The sequence below is a fragment of the Siniperca chuatsi genome, linkage group LG9, assembly GCF_020085105.1.
Source record: "Siniperca chuatsi isolate FFG_IHB_CAS linkage group LG9, ASM2008510v1, whole genome shotgun sequence".
Taxonomy (NCBI): domain Eukaryota; kingdom Metazoa; phylum Chordata; class Actinopteri; order Centrarchiformes; family Sinipercidae; genus Siniperca; species Siniperca chuatsi.
Window position 1 is genome coordinate 21,404,840 of NC_058050.1, and position 20,091 is coordinate 21,424,930.

Here is a 20,091-nt window from a genome sequence, read left to right on the forward strand (position 1 = left end):
AGAAGGTGAGAGAGGAGAGGGAAGGATACAAAAAGAGGAGATGAGAGTTAAGGAAAAGATGAGGTAAGAGAAGATTACATTTGGCGAAGAGGAGAAAGGACGGGGAAGATTAGAGGAGAGGGGAGAAGATTTGGGCAGAGAAGATGTGAAAACAAAAGAGTGTTGTGGATTAATCCACACTGGAAAAACTAGAAGAAAAGCTGAGAGAGGGTAGAAGCGAGAGAGGGAGAGAGAGATGGATGTCTATATTAGCAATGACATTCGTCTACTTTCTGATTAAGGTTCTATGTGCACACACACCTTGTGTATGTGTGTGTTTGTGTGCATTAGAAAGCACTTCAGGCTATAATGGGAACAAAGCCAGCTGAAGTCAGACTGGTGGTAATATGCTGAAGGTAACAAAGCCCGTCCACTAATTTAAAAATCTGTCTTTTTTTAACTATGATTTATAGCTTGTCTGGCAGGCATCAGACCACTTAATGGAAACCTTTATTTAAATAAGCTGATTCAACAGCATCATTTTCAATGGACTTTTCAGCAGCAAACATTGAACAGGGATGGAACTTAATGTTCTTGGAACCATCTTAGAATGATGGTGTATCAACTGGGAGGCTGTCTTCATTTAATAAAAGTTAGATGTTCTGGTAGAAATGCATCTGGTCAGCCAAAAAGAGAACAAATTGCCATCAAAGGGTGTTAACAAGTCTCGATAACTTTTTACATTACCTTTTTACAACTTAAATGTTTTTCTTTTACTGGTCAATTGCCTACTTTATGTTTTATATGTGTGCTGAGATACATTTTGTCTTTTCCTTGTTGCATCTGATTACTTTTGCTGCAGTCCTGCAACCTACTTTTTACACAGAAATCAATACCAGTTTCATTGTATCTTAATGTGTCTTGAGAAAATACTCCCCACACAATTACAACAACTTCTGGGTAAAACCATCAGCATCTGAAAAAGAAACTACTCTTATTTGGACCAAGCAGTAGTTCCAGGCTTCACTGGGTCATGTACCTAATATTTTCATGCCACCAACCTGCTTCAACATTCAAATTGTTACATTTAACATCATACATGATATGCCATGTATGTTACCTTGAATGAGTCTTTCTATTCTTGTCTGACATCAGATTAATAAAGATAATTTGACCTACAACACAGTCATGTAATGGATGTTTTTGTTTAATGCGACCATAACTGAGTTGCAGCCATCAGTACACAGCTGATCTACTGATCTAACAGCATTGAAATGCATTGAAAAGATGTTTCTTTTTAGTTGATCAGTACCCATCTCCATCATCTATACTGAGAACACTGTCTGTAGGAGCAGGTTGCTTGTAGAAACATGGAGTTGTGGATACTGACTATATCTCTGTAGTAGCTGTTTTTTAACTTGCCATGATTAATGAATCCAGAGATCAATGATGCACTATATATACTCTGTACCCTATGTTAGGCCTTTTATGAAGGGATAAATGTGTGTGTGTGTGTGTGTGTGTGTGTGTGTATGTGTGTGTGTATGTATTTGTGATTGAAACACATTTTTTACCTGTAGTGTGAGGACATTTTTGGAAAGTGAGGACATTTCGGCCTGTCCTCACAACTTTAAAGGGCTGTTTGAAGGTTAAGACTTGGTTTTAAGGGTTAGGTTACAATTAGGTTATGGTTAGGGTAGGGGTTAGGCATTTATTTGTGATGGTTAAGGTTAGCGTAAGGGGCTAGGGAATTGTGTCAATGGCAGTCCACACAAAGATACAAGTACAAGTATATGTGTGTGTGTGTGTGTGTGTGTGTGTGTGTGTGTGTGTGTGTGTGTGTGTATGTGTGTGAGTGGGTATGTGTCTGTGTTTGCAGATGTAACGGATGGCCTCCCATTAGGTAGGTGACAGGCTGAGAGATGAGAGGACGGGCCAGGCCAGCACGTCATGACAAACTGGACCAACTACCAGCCATACATCAATAGACACAGTGCACAACGCCAGACATTGAACAAACCAGATCACAACAGACCGCCTATAATAGAACAAACACAGATGAGACAACTCATACATCATCAGTATTAGCTTTATAAGAGAGAATATAACACCACATAAACAACACAATAAAATTAAAACTATCACATTATGGCCAAACACTAAGCTAGATTAACCTCTGCTCTACTAGTCATGTAATTTGGCTGTCAGCTAGTCAGGAGGTTATATCTTAGCATTTGGAAGTTTTAGTCAAATATCTACTGTATATCACAAGGCACCGGAAAGTTCTTCCCTAGAGGATGAGCCAATTATTCATAAATGACACACCTTAATGAGTTTTTGTCATCATCTAAAGAATATTTTAAAATATTTTTTTATGCATTTATTCACACCAGAGAGCAGGCCAGTAAAACAGGCTGTTACATGCAATTACAGACTTTTAGTGTGTGAAAACGACCACCTTGGTGTTGTTAACACCTAATAATTCCACTTTTCAACAATTTGATGATGTAATGGTTTGCAAGGTTGAGGTGACATAGAGTCATGGTATTAACCAATGATAAAAGAAAAGAAGAATTATGAGTTGTTTCAGATAGAGATTCTTCTACAATCACAATACAATAGCCAACCCAGTTAAACTAAGAGAAAATACTACCTGATACTTGGTTGATAAGCATGGCATGTGTGAAAGCGCTAGGCCACATCCACACACATTTGGCAGACAGACATACGTATAAGGACATTGAAACATACTTGGGCACACACACATGTAACCACACAGCTAAAGGTCATAGTAAATGTAGTTGTTTGAAGGTGTGTCTGGGCTGTGATAATGCAGAGAGAAACAGCAGGCTGCCTTCCCAACGTTAATGTCCCCAATTTACCATCTAATTACCGCTCGGCCAGCTTCATAGGCACACTTATCTAACCAAGACCCAGGCAATTTAATTTCTGATTGTATAACCGCAGTGATGGAGGGAGAGTTGTGGAGAGAGGGCACAGAGAAAGAGAGAAATGTGGACTAATGTTAATAAATTAGAGATGGTGAGAGAAAGAGAACGAGGGAGACGAAGAAAAAATATAAAATATTGTTAATAATGTCAGAGGAAAAAGAGTAAGAGAAAAACAGAGATGTAGAGAGAAGAGTGCTGACACCAATTTGAAAAGTTCACGTCACTCTACTTGTGTCAAGGAAAGAAGGGGATGAGGAGAGGTGGAAGAAGAGACGATGGAGGATGGAGACGAGAGGGGGTAATATTTCTGATAAGAGATGTAGGGGCATATTCAGCTATGAGGGTGAACTCTGGGAGGATGGGATGGAGGGATGGATGGAGATGGAAGGAGAGTGGGATATTAGTGATGAAAAGGTTTGTTGAGTTATTATTGCTGAAGTAGATAAAGAAAGTGGATGGAAGTGGGAAAAGAAATGGAAGGACAAAACAGTTTTATTTTTTTAGTTAACAGTCATGGTTGTTTTAAATTAATGCTTAGTATTGAAAGATGAAAGATGAAACATAGAGCTATGGATGAGCTACAATATTTGGCCATGAGACATTTCCATGTCTATAACCACTTTGCGATCCACAAATATTTATAATGACTGTATTTGTAAGACTAAATGACCAAAAGGTAGCTTGCCTTAAATACAGCCAACAATGTTTGAGAATAACTTCTGTATTATTGACTACTTTTTGCTACATAAGACCCTTGATTCCATAATTTGGCTGATCTACAGCCGAAACAACTGCTTGTTAGGGAAAGTGCACACTTTTATCTCCTACTTTTACTCGAGCAAGGAGGTGATGCATGTCCATTCATGCTACCTCAGCCATTAACATTTCATCCCTTCTAACATCTTCTGCCACCTTTTGTCAACATTTTCTCTCCTTCCCAATGTTACCTTTCCCCCCATCCATCTAACCCAATCTCCCTGCCTATCTCTTTCCTACTTCCTCCTTGTATCCTTCCTTCCACCCCTCCATCCACTGCTTGTCTTCCCCATTCTTGCTCTCTGTCTCCTCTTTTTTTCACACTCACTTTCTGTCTCTGTCAAAAGTTGAAAAGAGAAGACAGATGACCAGAGAATCAAGACTTACTGACAGCTGCTGTCAGAACACATCTATCAAACACACATATATCAGCGCACGCATGAGAGAGTGCACGCATGTACACACACACAGGTCATCTCATAGTAAGCCTAGGGATCAGCAGATTTCCTGTGCAACCAAACCAGGAAACACATCATTACCTCTTTTTATTTTGGTAACAGATGACTGCTTCCTCAAGACATGTTTTTAAGATCCTGAATAGCGAATTACTTTGACATTATGCAGTAGTGAATTTTACTGTAACGCCAGCAATAATTTTGTCTCAGTGTCGTATATTTGAAGAGTGTGCAGTACACTTTTTAACAAAGCTCTTCAGAAGTAGCTAGTGTGCCAAGATATATCAACACAATATGTCAACTTATATGTCATCTTAGCTGATACAACACCTTATGCCTGCCACTAAACTGATTGCCAATGTCGAAAATACTGTCTTTAAGAGGGGTGAAAAAGATCTTGTTGAATGTAGATTATCAGCAGTGATGCAGCTGTGCTGATGTTGCTATTAGCTCTGAATGTGCATCAACTACATCAATAAATACATGATCATTTGTGTGTATCTGTATGTACTGTAGTGGGTAATTAAATCACTGCTAATAATAAGTGTGTGTGCGCGTGTGTTTGTGCATTTATCCATGTGTATGTGTGTGAAATAATAAACAGTTAGTAGTGATTCACAGTGCTGAACTGGGAATGACTGGCCTTGGCATTAAAACATTACACATAGAGCGCTTAAAATGTGACTGCGTGTATTTGTGTGTGTGCCTGCTAGGACTGCAAAATACTACCAAAGCTTGGACTTGAATAGACAACCAGAATATTGGAGTCAAAAGTATCTCCAGTTAACAAATGTACTGTCCACATAAAACATCAGTTACTACAGAGAAGGAATAATGTATGTTAAGAAGTGGATCCATGTCGAGAAGAACGGGCTGACCAGTTTTTATAGAGCAGGTTTGCATGTATGTTTGTGCTGCTGTACATAGGACTATTTAAATGGATGTGTAATACACAGTTTCTTGTACTCTTCAGTGTACTTTATTATGTAGATATTACTATTTTTATTATTATGTGTAGACTGGTACAGTAAGGTCATATTTTGGTATTACGATGCCTCAACAGTGTTTTGTGTGACTGACTGAGTGCCTGTGTGTACAATACCTGCAGATCTGCGTGCTGTGTTCAGTCATCGATACCAGAAGTTTGAGTGCGTAGAGTGGGATAGGCTCTGATGCTCGAAGAAGAGACTCATACCTAGACACAAACATGCATGAGTACAATATTTGGCTTTCGTAGTGTTAATAATTCATGTACTGTTCTGATCATTAGTAACAGAGTGTAAACTGGAACAGATCTGGAGAGAGGGGTGGAGAAGAGGGGAGGGGAGAACTACAGTTATAATAAGGCGAGTGAGAGAAAGAGAAATGTGGGAAGAGGAGAGATATGAGTGTTAGGAGAAGAAATGGGGGTGGAAATATAGGTGAACAAGAGTACACATGAGGCAACCATGAGAAAGAGGAACCTTTTAAAAAGGGAGATAAAAATAATATGGTATAAGAGGAGACTGTAAAGATCCACATAGAGGATGTGAAGGAAAATGAGAAAAACCCACCACAAATGTCAACATCATTATGTGAACTTCTGCAAACTGCATTTGTCTCTCTGTTCTCTCCACAGATAATTTGATGCCAACACTCATAAAGACAGATGCTTGTCAGTTTGCTGTATCTGACAAGTACTGGGATATGACATGGACCCACAGAAGCAGGACACAAGACACAAAATACTCTATATTCCATTTAAAAGTGCTAAAGGTATCAATAAATCATTACCACATTACTAGTATCCATAACTAGATTGTCACCTGGAAAGAAAGACCAAGAAAATTAGTTAATCATCACAGAATTGATGATGGTTGGATAGCCCTGTTTTTATTTCAAGAAATCAGGGCCTTACCTGCTGTCAGTGAACTACAAAGGTTTAAATTACTTTTGACCTGACAGCCACATTACTCCAGCTGTTTTGGCTTGTATATTGTGTCTACGTACAGCTAGTATTTACCAAAAGGAGTGGGGCATTTGCATAATCCAAGGACTAGAATGGACTTCACGGAACATTGCCTTGGTTATCAAAGGGGGGTTAAAGGAAATGTTTTAATATTGAGAAACATAATCGATAACAATACCACAGGCACAAAACAGAGGGTAGGAATTGTTTTGATGATGGTCTCATTTATAATAATTGTATTAAAATATCACAATTAATTATATATGTTGTATTGATGTCAAAAATACTACTTATAGAACCTATAACTCTTTTCTGTTTCCTACAGAAACATAAAATAAAGGTGGAAACCAGAGACACTGTCGGGCCTATACCTAGAAAGAGTTAGACCAACCTTGGAAGCAGAGATTTAGTGATGAGAGCTAAGATTTGACTACAGGAGCTTCTATCATCGCTTCCTTCTGCTGGTCTTCCTCCTTCCTCTCTTCTCTCTTTCTTTTCCTTTGTTTCCTCATCTTCCTCAGTTCCATCACTCACCTGGACTAGCAGGATAAGACTGAGTTCGGACAGCACCCTCAAAACAAACACAGACCACTCCACTGAAATGCATACACAGAGAAAGAGGAGAGTATTAATATAGTATACAAGAAGTGTTTAGAATACTGTATGTGTGTGTAGTCAGTAGTAGCTTTTGAGCCTACACATATTAGCTAAGAGAATTTTTCTAAGTTGCATTTTTGTTTCCAAGGTGACCACAATATGCACGTGACATCATATGACCATTACTTAGAAATTGTTGACTTAGAAGCAACACTAATGCTAAAATGTGAGATTGACTTTAGGATGTCACTGCAGCTCAAGACTGAGGGAAGTGGCATGTTTTGACCAGTTTGGTGTGTGAACATTAATGTATTTTAATCCAATAATTTCCTTCAACAACTATTAAAATTTACATAAACACTGAACTTAATAAATTCCATGCCACACAAGTAACATAAGTAAGAGTGTATAATACTACACTACATATCATTACATTATACAGTATGTAGTACAAATACATAGATACTAGAAAATCTACATACTTACAAAAACAGAGGTAGACTCAAGGTCATAAGCTCTTTTGGAACAATAAAGCGTGACACGATAACAAGTAACAAACAACTATTAATGGCCCAAACAAAACGAGGTTGTCATTTTACCCTGAGAAACTGGCTCCACAAAACATACTGCTACTCTGTCATACTGTAATGATTCACTAAGTGTCTAAAACCAAAACACTGCAGTGGATAATTACAATGACACTTTTCACTGGATTCTGCAAATCATTAATGCAGATAGGTTTATGACCTTAAACATTCAAGGTTTGCCTCTCTTGCTCACTATCTCCCCTCTTCTTCTACAAACCTTTCTTCATCAATCTATTATTTATCTTCTTGATATATCTATCTACAGTATCTTTCTACTTCCATAGATGTATGTACAGTATCTTATCTTTTTAAGATTATTTTTTTGGCATTGATAAAGGAACCAAGGGGAACAATGGTTCCCGGCTGGAGTCGAACAGGAGATGCGCTTTAACCATTCAGCTATCTGAACCTTTGCTTCAACTCTTTCCTATTTGCAATTTCATCCGTTCCTTTTTCTTCCTCACTTCCTCCTCCCGCACTATGACATTTGCTTCTATTTCCACATCTCCTCTGTATCATTCTCTCTTCCCTCTCTCAAAAATGACCCATCATCTCTCTTACCATTTCTGCTGAAAGCCAGTGTTGTCAGAGGAGGAAGGATAGCATCCACAACCTTTGAGAGACATTAATAGACAAAAAATAAAAAAAAAACTTTACACATATCACACTGTATTGGTCCTTGACCAGGATACTCGGTAACACTTTATTTGGACAGTCCGCCTACAGAGAATACCATTGTAATTGACTGGTAATCAGCTTCTTACAGAGTATCCGGTTACACTTTATTTGGATAGCCTGCCTACAGTTTATAGAGTATTTGTAACCATTGAACTGTTTCGCTTTGCCTGTAGATGTTTAACAGATCAATAGAGTATATGTGACAATTCATTAACATACCCTAACCAAGATGTTTTTTGTGCCTAAACCTAACCAAACCTAGAGTGAAACGGTTAGATTGTTGAATCTCAACTAATAAGCTGTTGAAATGTTACAAACACTCTGTATAATGTACTGTTCTGATAAACTATCTGTAGGCAGACTATCCATATAAAGTGTAAGCGGATACTCTGTAAGACACTGATGCTAGAATCTGGCAGTCATTTACAATGGTATTATTTAAAGGTTCTGTATACGAGATTTTGAACATTAATATAGCAGCAAACAACTATTTGCTATGTAAAGATATAGTGGAGTAATAGTGGCCTGAGCAGAGAATGAAGTCACACTCCCTACAATTGTGTGGTCTTCCAAGCTTCTCTGTTCATTTTTTTGGTAGCCGGTCCGGCCACATGTGCATGTAAGTGCATGTGAGTCCCTTCCTGTGAAAGTGTTGGCTTTGAGGAGAGCGATATAACGGCTGGTTCTTTTCTCATCTAACGCGGTGAGTAAAGGATTTATTTCAAACAAATATGAGTTGATGATTGTTGGAACAGTGGAAAGACTAACAAAGACACGTTTGGTGAGTTCTACTTTGAATGAAGTTTGAATTAAGGTTTTTTTTTTACTAAGATCTGTGAGGTAAAATTTTCTCAATAGAGTCTGATGGGCTGTAGCAGCCATTTATTTTGGTCTGAGATGCTGGTGCTCTAGTGCGACATTTAGTGGCAATGAATGTTGCATACAGCACCTTTAAGTTAATCTGCAGATAATGTCTCAGTGCCACAGTCATGAAACAACTCAGGTCCAAACAGGCTGAAATTCTGTAGCAGCAGAAAATGATCTTGTAGAAAATGTACCAGCAAAACTACTGCCAATGTGCTGTATGCTTTTATATGTAAAATGTATATTCAATCTCCCTGTTGAACATAAACTGTATAAATATTATCAATAGTTCAATTTGATCCCTTGTTCTCTCATTTGAGGGGGAAAATATATCATTAAAAGCAATTTCAGCCTTTCCTCTGGAAAAACTACTTAATATACAGCAAATCTGAAAACAGGATATATTTTTACATTAAACTGAATAGAAGACACTGTACTATATTAATTCAGTGGCATCAACCACACAGACCACTGTCACAGAGGATCAAATTACTATGGAAAAGCACTGTTGAATGATCTCTTTGATCAAACACACACACACACACACACAGAGAAATGTACTTCCACAATGGTCAAAGCCCTTATTTAGGCATGTATCTGTATTGCATGAATTTGCATGATTACTAATATTACCATAGAAACAACACTAATGCTGAGTGATTGTGGGTGAGGTCATTACATTGAAAGCCAGAGAAAGGAACTACAAAGGATGTTGTCCACCACTTAATAGTGTGTGTATTAATATCACAACCATCAAAAGACTGGATAGAGCGTGTGTGTGGGGAGAAAGGTTTGATGCAATTTCTCTGAACTGGGAACTATGGGTGACATGTCCCCTCACTGAAATAATTTCTTGTCCACTTTTTCTGTTTTTGCTCTCTTACCTAGTTACCCCTACCTATTGTACAAGTTGTGCAAAAAAGACAGTTTTTCCTATCACTAATAGTAATAAATAGTAATATGCCAATTCATCTGTATTCTCACAGGACTAGAAAAAATGAAATGTTGTGTATACTTTTTATTTGACCTTTTTACTATTTGCAAATCACAGGCAACAGCTGATCTTCTGAAATTCTACTTCTGTGTCTTCTAGTAAACAAACTAACAAACCCCATGTGTACATTGTTGATTAGGCAGTGCACAAAACTACTTTTTTCTCCAACATCCCACTGTGCTGAAGCTATTGTATATCATTAATCCAACAACAAATAGGCTATTGTTAGCTTGCAGCTCCTGGATACAAAAAGTAGTCTATAAAGATGCTCAATATATGTTGCCCTTACTAAAAGACTGAATGGTTGTCACTGCAGCAGACCCAGTTGAAAAAAGGATGGGGTTTTTCTCTACTTGTCAATGCGAGAAATTCAAATATTGTTAATCAACTTTGTTAATAGAGAATGTGTTAATTTATTGTTACTCAGTGTCTATGTATTGTATCAAAACTATATGGCAATCTTTTAGAAAAAACTGTTATTCCTGTGTGTTGTGTTTTTCCCCAATGTCCCAAATTAAAGTTTAACACTTTCTTTAGTTTAACCATTTTCTCTGAATTTCAAAATATGCTAACATAACCCAAAAAGTAATGGACCAACCTTAGTGGCTCAATGCACATTTAGTGCAATAACATTATGCTCAGTGACTGAAGTCGATTTTAAATTGTATTTGTTTACAGCTGTTGGTTCAGATTTTTGAAGGTCTGTGTAGCCTATAAAGTGTTTTAACTGTTTTTCCATATCACAGTTCAATGACACATTAAATCAACTGGGACTGGGAATTCATCCCCATCGCTACTTGGTTTAAACAGGTAATGCTTACATAGCTGAAATGTTTAACTTTTTAAGATGACTAAAGAACAAATTTAATGTTTTCCCATAGTGTGAAACAGCATTGTGTAAAAAAGAAAAGAAGGTTGTGGAGGCAAAACATACTGCAAACTTTACTTTGTGATAAGGATTCAGAGAAGTAAACTAACTCAAACATGACTCTGTGTCCTTGTCCAGCAGGCAATAAAAGTTAATCTGAGCTGGCTGGTGGTAATTAAAGTGTCTTCCTGTGTTATTGACTATCAGTAGCAGCAAGCCTCCTCTTTGCTCCTTTCCTCTATTCCTCATCTCTTTTCTTTTCTCTCCCTCCATCCTGTCTGCTTCCTGCTGCTCTCCACTTCCATACGTCAATAGCCATTAAACACAATCTCATCGTCCCAATCCATGCACATACACGTATGGGCGCACACACACAGAAACACACACAGATCTGATGAGGCTCTGTTGGTTCAATAGTTGATTAGTGTCTTGCCTAATAGTGCACAAGTTGACCCTCTGTCCTCTGACCACTAATAGACAGGTTTAGTAGACTGGAAGACATCATTGAATATAAAACCAGGGGCCACTATATTAAATGGATAAAAACTGGAGATATTCATGGAATATGACACACAGCAAAGGAACTTATTTTTTACTTGTGTTTTTCTAAACAACAGTAAAAAAAAAATGTATGTTAGGAATCTGACAGTTGCAGAAGTGTAACAGAATACCAGGATGATGACAGTCAGACAGAGATAATGTACTGACATTTGTTGAATATCACAAGATACCTGTCCTATATTTCTTCACTAAACTCTCAGCAGACAGTCAGTCAGACAGACAGACAGGTAGCCAATCAAACACTAAAACAGACAGACACAAATATTCAGTCAGTGCTGTATCAGGTAGAAAGACAGTGAGTCAGACAGGAAGTCAGTTGTCTATTTGCTTGCATGCATACTTACAGCACTATGATGTGGAGTGGTGAGAGCATGGTGCTGACTCAGGACTTCCACAATGGACAGAGATGTCCTAATCAACTCCTCACATACTGCTGCACCTAATGAGGGATCAAATATCATTCAGCTCTACTGAATCTCCTCAATAAAAGTGGAAGACGGCCTACGGGCTAACCAGTAACTGAATTCCCTGCACCGCTGGCTGGGTCGGCAGTGAACCAGATGCAGCTCTTCCAGCTTTTCCAGATGCAGTGCACTGTGGCTGACCCTGCACTCTGCACCTTGCGCACAAGCATTTGAAATGTAATGCCACATCTGTCTCTTCAAGGCTGTATGTATCACTCTCTCTCTTTCTCCTTATCTCATATATAAATATTTTTTCTTAAGGTGACTTGTGAGTTAAAGTGCAGCCTTCACAACTAAACTTTATATGCAAAAAAATATGGATTTTTACAAAGTGACACAGTTATTCAACTACAGAATGCTTCATTCATTACTTTTAGTCTTCATTTAAACAGGTAAACACAATGATTGTAAAATTTCAGTTCCAATGGAAAAAAGCAGATAAAAAAAAAAATATATATATGTGTATATGTATATGTGTGTATATATACACATATATACACACATACATATATATACATACATATATATAAATAATAAAATATTGTAGATTCTTATTGAACATATGTAAACATTTTAGTAAATGAGAAAGTAACTCACCCAAAGCACTGGTCAGATTTGTTTCATTGGACTCTATAGAGGTGATATAGTTCTGAGAAAAAGAGAGAGGGTAGAAATGCCATATCAACTAAATACTATGGCAATAATTGGGCAACATAGTATTAATGCACTGTAATTAGTGATGTTGTAGACATGTACTGATCATTATGTGCTGTTGTGTGTTTTGGTTCCCAGATTTCTCCCCACCCAAATATTAAAGGACTGCAATGGATATCAGTAGTGCTTTTTATGTTCTTGTCTTAATTGCCTAAACTTGGGCTATCACCATGTATTTTAACTTGTCAAATGAACTGAAATTCAAAATGTCAGTGCATGCTAGTTTTAACTGTGTTATTTTATTTTTGCCTTCAGTTTGTAAAACAATCACTCCAGATAAAGAGTCCTTATCTAAACATGAGCGATGGTAATACTTTATTACCAAACACTTACCAGCAGCAATCCAATTTGAGCTAGAAACTCTTCAGTTACAATTTGAGATCTAAAGACCTGTGAGAAGACAGAGAGTCAGTCACACAGACAAACAAGGAAGAGGTGATGGGAGAATTAAGAGAAAAGGGAGGGTGAAGAGCAGGAATACACATAACATTATTTTTCTTACAGGGTTTTTATACACAAACGCAAATGATGTACAGTGTCACAGAACCTTCTGTAGCCAGGTGATTTTATCTGACCCTAACCTAAACTGAGTACATAACATATCCTGTATTTGTTAACAGGCCCACACACCCAGGCCACAATGACAGTTGTAAAAATATATGGAAAATTAAACAATTGACCTTTTGAGGCAAAATGGGCAATACTGCGCTGAACAATGAAGATAGGTACTGGTAATTCATGAGAAAATCTATGTGGATAACAATAATGGCAATAATGCTAGAAACATTAAAATCAAACAATGAGGACTCCTTTTGGTCCAAGTTACCTGTGATGAAACGAGTTCCAGCACTGCAGACATTGTAGGCAGAGTTTGTTTAAGCTGTCTACTCTGAGATGTAGATGGGTGTCTCCTTCCGATCACACCTCGTAATGCACATAAGACATCCTCTAGAGAGAGGAGACAAGACAAGGGGACACAAGAGGAGATGAGAAGGGATGAGAGTACAGGGCTGATGGAGTTACTTATAGGAGTACTTTTTTATGAAGGCTTATTTTCTATTGTTAAAATGTAACACAAAGAGAAGAGCACAAAAAACACTATTACAGTATTACATTTAGTTAACCATATCAACCAACATAACCAACATTTGCATTTGACTATTTTGTTTAGCGATATTTTTACCACAGCTAGCAAAAACATTAAAGTTTCCTATTAACCTGAAATTCCATTAATGTTTTAACAGAATCAAAAGTAAGCAAACAGAAATTCTCAAAGTAGTTATGGATGAATGGAGCAAGAAAAGGAGAATGTAGAGTTGCTAAATTGATTTGCAAATTCATATAAACATGTAGGAAAAAATATACAGAGCAAGCACACTCATGCAGAGGGGTGTGTGAGTGTGTATCTGTTTGTACCCAGTATCAGTGGTGCAGTGCTACTCAGATATACAATCAGTAAATCCAGACACTGAGACAGGTATCCTGATTGGCTGGGGTTCTCTCTGAGGGGAGTGGCTTTGCGCAGGTCTCTCTCCAGGTACATCACAAGTCTAGACAGACAGAGATACACATGCATTGCATGTCACAAAATGTATGTAGCATTACTGATACATTATTTAAGAATGCAGGACTTTTTTCACTCTGACTGCTTTTAGTATTTCATCGTATTCTACTGCTCCACTCATATCAACTAATGACTAACATGTAAATGATGCACACATTAACAGTATGATTCTAGTCAATGAGCTATACAATTTTGACAGGATGCATAAAAAGAAGGGGCAGGGAAATTGGGCAAGAGAGGGACAGACAGGCCCTGAGTTTGAGAACATTTTTATTCTCGTCAGACTGCTTGTATTGAACAGTAATCAATAATATTCTATTCAAAAATTCAGAGCAGAGAGGAAAGGTTACCACTACTAACTGGTATTCATTACTGACACACAAACACACCCACACGTGTGTACAAGCACACTCAAGCACACACAAGCACAAAAAGCATGAATGCAGACACATACAGAGAGATTCAGAGAGGTCATATTAGTTAACAAATATTGATTCTAAGCTTTAGAGTGGCAATGGTGCCGCGGGAGTGCGGGGATTACGAATTCAGGATTTTTCCTCATAATGTTGCATAAAAGATTATTAGCCAGGGTTTACCAGTTATACCAGTGCAAAGCAAAGCCTAGTTGGTACCACCAACGTTTGACCCTCAGGTATGAAAACAATTACTCCCAACAATACCGTTATAGCATGTTATAGGTATTTAATAAAATGATAGAATTAACAATGACAATGCAAAATGAAAACAAAACAAAGAAAATAATTATGAGTTAGAACATTGGCATTTCACACAGATAAGGTAGCGTAAGTATCAAAAAATGTAAAGGCCATGCTCAGGTCCAGTTCCATGAAGGTCTGCCACATGAATAATTTCAATTAACTACTTTAAAGGATATCACGTAAAACCAGTAAATCCAGCATCAAATTCAGATTTTGAAAAAACAGGAGCACAGTCCAAACATATTTTCACCTATCATCAAATCGGGCTCAGTGAGAGGAGGCGGGTTGACCAAGTGTCACTCAACCATATGCATAGCTCAGTCTTGTGCTCACTACATGCAAACTGCATTAGAACCACAGAGAAGCTGGTATGCAACAAACTGAACAGTGTGACTGATTTAAACTTGTACCGTACACTTGGCAGAGGACATGTGTATCAGGAGCTATACTCGGGTCAGTCAGGGAACCAGTGGCGGGTAGCTCATGTATTCCAACTACAGTGGTAAAACTATGTGTAACTTTGTGATTTAAAATAAACTACTAATAACTAGATTGAGCTGGTGCAATTGTACTTAAAATGTTTGGAACATATCAAGTTTGCCAAATGCTAATTCCACATAAAAGTTATCATGTAGAATCTACCAAAGAAAAATGTTTTGTTGTGCTGTGGGTGAAAGTTTTAGTTACAGCTAGGGTCAGAATGCACATATTTGTTGAATGTAACATGTTTGGAATGTATTAAGTTGTCTCATATATGCCATGAATCGTATTTGGAGGGAGTGGTTTTGGGAGGGAAGGAGTTTTTTTTTATTAATTATTATTATTATTACTATTATCTTACTTATATGTATATCTATCCATCTACTGCACATGTATGTCTGTCTGGGTAGTTATTTATCTGTCTGTATCTCTAACCAGCTCTATGCCTGCTTCCTGTCTGCCTATTTGTCTCCCTGCTAGACTTCTTCCTGTGTGTACCTCTGTTAGTCTTGCAGCCATTTTTCCTGATTGCTAAATAAAGAGAGACAAACTTGCCACCTCTCTGTCAGTCACTGTGGGAGACTCACAAAGTACTCACACACAACTGACCTACAAGTGGCCCGCTCTGTATGCGTGTGTGTGTGTGTGTGTGTGTGCGTGTGTGTGTGTGTGTGTGTGTGTATGTGTGTGACTACGTCTGTTGAAAGCCATCACATTCCACTCCCAGTGGCAATCTTGACACTTCCTCAGTGAGGCCTGTGCAAGTTTATCTCATACAGACAAAAGCGCACGCGCACACACACACACACACGAACACACATATTTTCACGCCACCAAGGAGCTAATTAAACACAACGTGCCTGGTTGAGAGCAGGACAAGACGTGTGTCTCTGTGTGTGGTTGAATCATGCAGTATGAGTGCTCAGCGGGAGAGAGACAGGCAGGTCAACTATGACAGCTCTAACACAGTGAACACAGGGAGAGGAAGTAAGAGGAGAGAGGTGTGTGTGTGTGTGTGTGTGTGTGTGTGTGTGTGTGTGTGTGTGTGTGTGAGGGAGAGAGACAGGCAGATAAAATGAGCTGAAGAGAAAGTGAGAAATAAAAACACCTTAATTCTATTTTGGAGTCATGTGTTAAAGGAAGTTGTGTTCAGACTTTCAGGAATTTAATTATTCTCAGATCTGAGTATTAGAAAGCAAAGCCATTATAAGTGATCCAGCATGTGATTCTCTGGCTTAAGGCTGTAATGTCAGACAGAATGGTCCAATCAGAAAGATCCTAAATGAGGTAATCATGCTGCTTCATTTTCATTTCCTGATGCAGACTATTTATTTCCATGTCCCAGGACATAGACATGGGACATATGTGTTCACCAATGCCAAACTCAAAAAGCAATTGAATTTATTACGCATAATGACATCTTCAAGGATACTTGGGAGGTTTTAAGTATAAACCCACTTCATACTCAAAAAACAAATCTCTGTTTAATACTCTGTTTTCAGTTTAATTTATTGACATTTATTCATACTTTTATTCATCCACCGTCTCATAATAATCTAATAAGCTACACTTAACTTGACAGTACTCATTATTGCACTATTACTTATTACTTATATTATTACATTGTATTATACCGTACATACGTATCAACCTCTAAATCCACTTGGTACTTACAGTTATTTTAGCTTTTATACTTTATATCCACTTTGCACTTAATTTATCTTACCTGTATTATAGCGTATTATATTTGATTTGCTTAGTACTTCTATTCCTTCTATTCCTGTGTGCATTGATGTGATAGTGAGCAGCTATAACGAAAGAGTTTCCCCTCGGGGATCAATAAAGTATTTCTGATTCTGATAGTACGGTTATGTATGATGGCATTGGGACACAGCTTATAATTTAAACTTGTGTATAATTGTATAAAAGTGTAAATTAATGCTGACATAAGAGAGCTCCTCAGCAGCTGCCAAGGAGAGGTTTTGTGGTTATGTCTGTCAAAGGTAAAAGTAGTTTATTTTTGGTGAGTAAAAATAATTATAAAGAAATGTAAATATATATAATAACTAACCTTAACTTTGCTCGTTGATGGAAAAATTCATCTGGCAGTTCACATGTGTAAAATACCAGAGAGCGATAGCAAAGAAGAAAGAGAGGGTAAGAGAGAGGCATTTCAATACAAAAGAAAACAAACTTGGCGAGAAAAAGAGAGGGAGGGAGGGGGAGAGAGAGAGAGAGAGAGAGAGAGGGAGAGGATACATCAAGGATATATATATATATATATATATATCATGCATATGCATCTGATCATGTGGGTTATGCACATTCACAGCTGCATTGCAAGTTAGTGCAGGGTGAAACACAGGACAACCAGCTAATGAACCATTTGAAGTTCCAGTAAAGTTGCAACATACAGCAGCACAAACTGAATGTCCAGGGCACATACATTTATATTACCATTCCCACAGCTGCTAGTTAACGCAAAGGTTACACAGAGTATGACTGCCTTGCCAACAACCCCAGGCAGCATTTTCATGAAGGAAGTCTCCATTCTAAAAGCAGGCCACATAAAATAATGAATAACTGTGTTTAAAAGCAATCTCTGAGTGCTTATTTCAGAATGTGAAACCTCTTCTTCAAGATAAATCACTCCACAAAAGCATGCATGGCCAATCTTTAACTCAGTTTATTGTATAACACCTCCACACTAAATCGGTTAAATGTAAAAATTAAGCTTTTTCTCTCTCTTTCTGTCCACATTAAGCTGCCGTTTTTCCACACCCAAAATGAAAGCTTTTCTAAAATGCTCTCCAGAGTAAATACATCTAAAAATGCCAGTCTTGCATTTAAGTGTGGACAAGAGAAAACAGAGCTTTTGGAAAACTATTAAGTAAGCATGCTCAGACCTGATCAGCTGCTGTGTGGTAGTACAGTTAAGAGGTCAACTGTCTATTGCCTATAACTCTCAAACACAAGTCACTTTCACAAGTAATCAGTGTTTTCAGATTCAGTCAGTTACTGTGGACGTGTGGGCTACTGCACACCACCTAGCCAAAATGAAAAGCTCTTAAACTGACAGGAGTGGGCCATCTTCCAGCAATCAATAAATCACACTAACCACCTATGTAAAGTAATTCTTGTGTAAATGCAAATTTATTTCAAATTCAAAACCAACCTGGAGCACAATTTTGGATTTGCCCCACCACACTGTATACTGAGGAAGGAATTTACTTTTAGCTATAGTGTAGCCGGGTAAGAGAACAGTCTCTGAAAGCTAAAGCTAAATAATTAAAGGGGAATCCCACCCTGAAATGGAATTCACAAATGCTATTTTTTCTCTGACAGTTCAGTCTATGTGTGAACATGGGCAACTACATTCCAGAGAAACTAATTAGCCAGTGGTCTGACAGACTGAGTGGAGTTATGAGTAAGCTTCACTGGTTCAAATCTCAGTACAGTCAGTCAGTAGGGGGAATACTATGTGGTAAAATAACAGTTACTCTCAGGCAGGGTCCACGTGTTATAACCGTGTTACAGAATAGTACAGTTAAAAAGGATGTGACTCTTTAATCAACAAAATGAAATTAAAGTTGAAACTTGCAGCCTGCTTCATAGTAAACAGGATAGACAACCACTGATCTCTTGTCTATTATGTGATCACATCTGCTTTATCATCGATTCCAGAGCTGCTTCTGTGCTGGGTAGGGTCACACAGACTCTCTACTGAAGAGCACACAGTTACAGCCAAACCTTAATGTTTGCTTTCACAATGCTTCAGAACTTCAGGTCATCTAAGTCATAGAGCTGTTTATGAAGACCTTCGAATATCCACTAGACATATGAGATGGGTCAATTTTCATACAACAGTACTTGGTCACAGTATGTGACAACATGTGAGCTACTTTTAGTTGTTGCTCAATGAGATAAAACAAATGTACATATAATAAGCTGGCAGGGAGGATGTTTATTGAGGGAGAGAACTTGTGTATGTGGTTGTGCATGTGCATGCCTGTGTGTGCATGTGTGTGGGTGTAGGTGAGTGTGTGTTTACCTGTGTTGACAGCAGTAAAGTAGTGTGTGTCTGTTGTCCTGTATTAGTAGCAGTAGTAGTAGTAATGCTTTGGCTCTTGTTACTGTGGATGGACTTTCTAGACAGCGCAGCACCTTCAACACCAAATCCTACAAGACACAAACACACAAATGAATAAAGTCTTCCTAACTGGTTGTGGATGTTTCTGCTGGTGTACAGTCCAAGATACTTTGCTTTGTAATTTAAATACAAATCAGCTATATGGAACAGAATTTTAACACTGCAAAGTAACACCTAAATATTTATGTGGTAGCATCCCAACTAAGTAGGTTAATTCATGTAGTATGAAGTGCGTAGGAAGAGAAAAAACGTACACAATGCTGAGTTTACATTATCAAAAGATATTACTGCAATGTATCCAAATAATGTATGCAAATAAATAAGAAATTATTCAATTTTACATTTTCCCTAAGGTGTCCAAAAAAAAAAAGAAGGATTTTCTGAAAACGCACCAACTGGCTAAAACTTAATCAGCTCAGACTCCACATTATCACAAATGTGCACACAACACACACACACACACACAAACAAACTTAGCCTACAGCTACTTTAGACATCCATTCACTCAGCATAAACTCAGCGGCAGTAACTGGATGGAAAAATTTGTGACTGGCCAACATTCATTACCATTATCATTATCACCAACACCATACACTTCTGACTGTGTGTGTGTCTGTGTGTGAGCTAATGTGAGAGATTGTGCATGCATGTGTGTTTATGGGACGACACACCAAGTTAATTAATTTCAAAGCCCAGTAGTGTGTGCCTAGCTGATAAGTCCCTCCCCACTACCCACAATGCTTTGCTGAAGTAGAAGGCTGC

The 20,091-nt window shown here is 37.9% G+C and overlaps 1 protein-coding gene across 6 annotated transcripts in view; it reads right to left on the reverse strand.

Moving 5' to 3' along the window:
• ulk4 (unc-51 like kinase 4) overlaps window positions 1-20,091 on the reverse strand; it is an 81,566-nt gene that overhangs the window by 27,542 nt on the left and 33,933 nt on the right. For all 6 annotated transcript variants that reach the window (XM_044206611.1, XM_044206612.1, XM_044206610.1 and 3 more), the window contains 9 exons: window positions 19,231-19,358; window positions 13,833-13,966; window positions 13,243-13,364; window positions 12,750-12,806; window positions 12,300-12,351; window positions 11,583-11,677; window positions 7,835-7,886; window positions 6,481-6,685; window positions 5,244-5,336 (listed from right to left, as the gene is read on the reverse strand). In XM_044206611.1, the coding sequence (XP_044062546.1) occupies window positions 5,244-5,336; window positions 6,481-6,685; window positions 7,835-7,886; window positions 11,583-11,677; window positions 12,300-12,351; window positions 12,750-12,806; window positions 13,243-13,364; window positions 13,833-13,966; window positions 19,231-19,358 (938 nt within the window). The remainder of the gene's footprint in view (window positions 1-5,243; window positions 5,337-6,480; window positions 6,686-7,834; window positions 7,887-11,582; window positions 11,678-12,299; window positions 12,352-12,749; window positions 12,807-13,242; window positions 13,365-13,832; window positions 13,967-19,230; window positions 19,359-20,091) is intronic.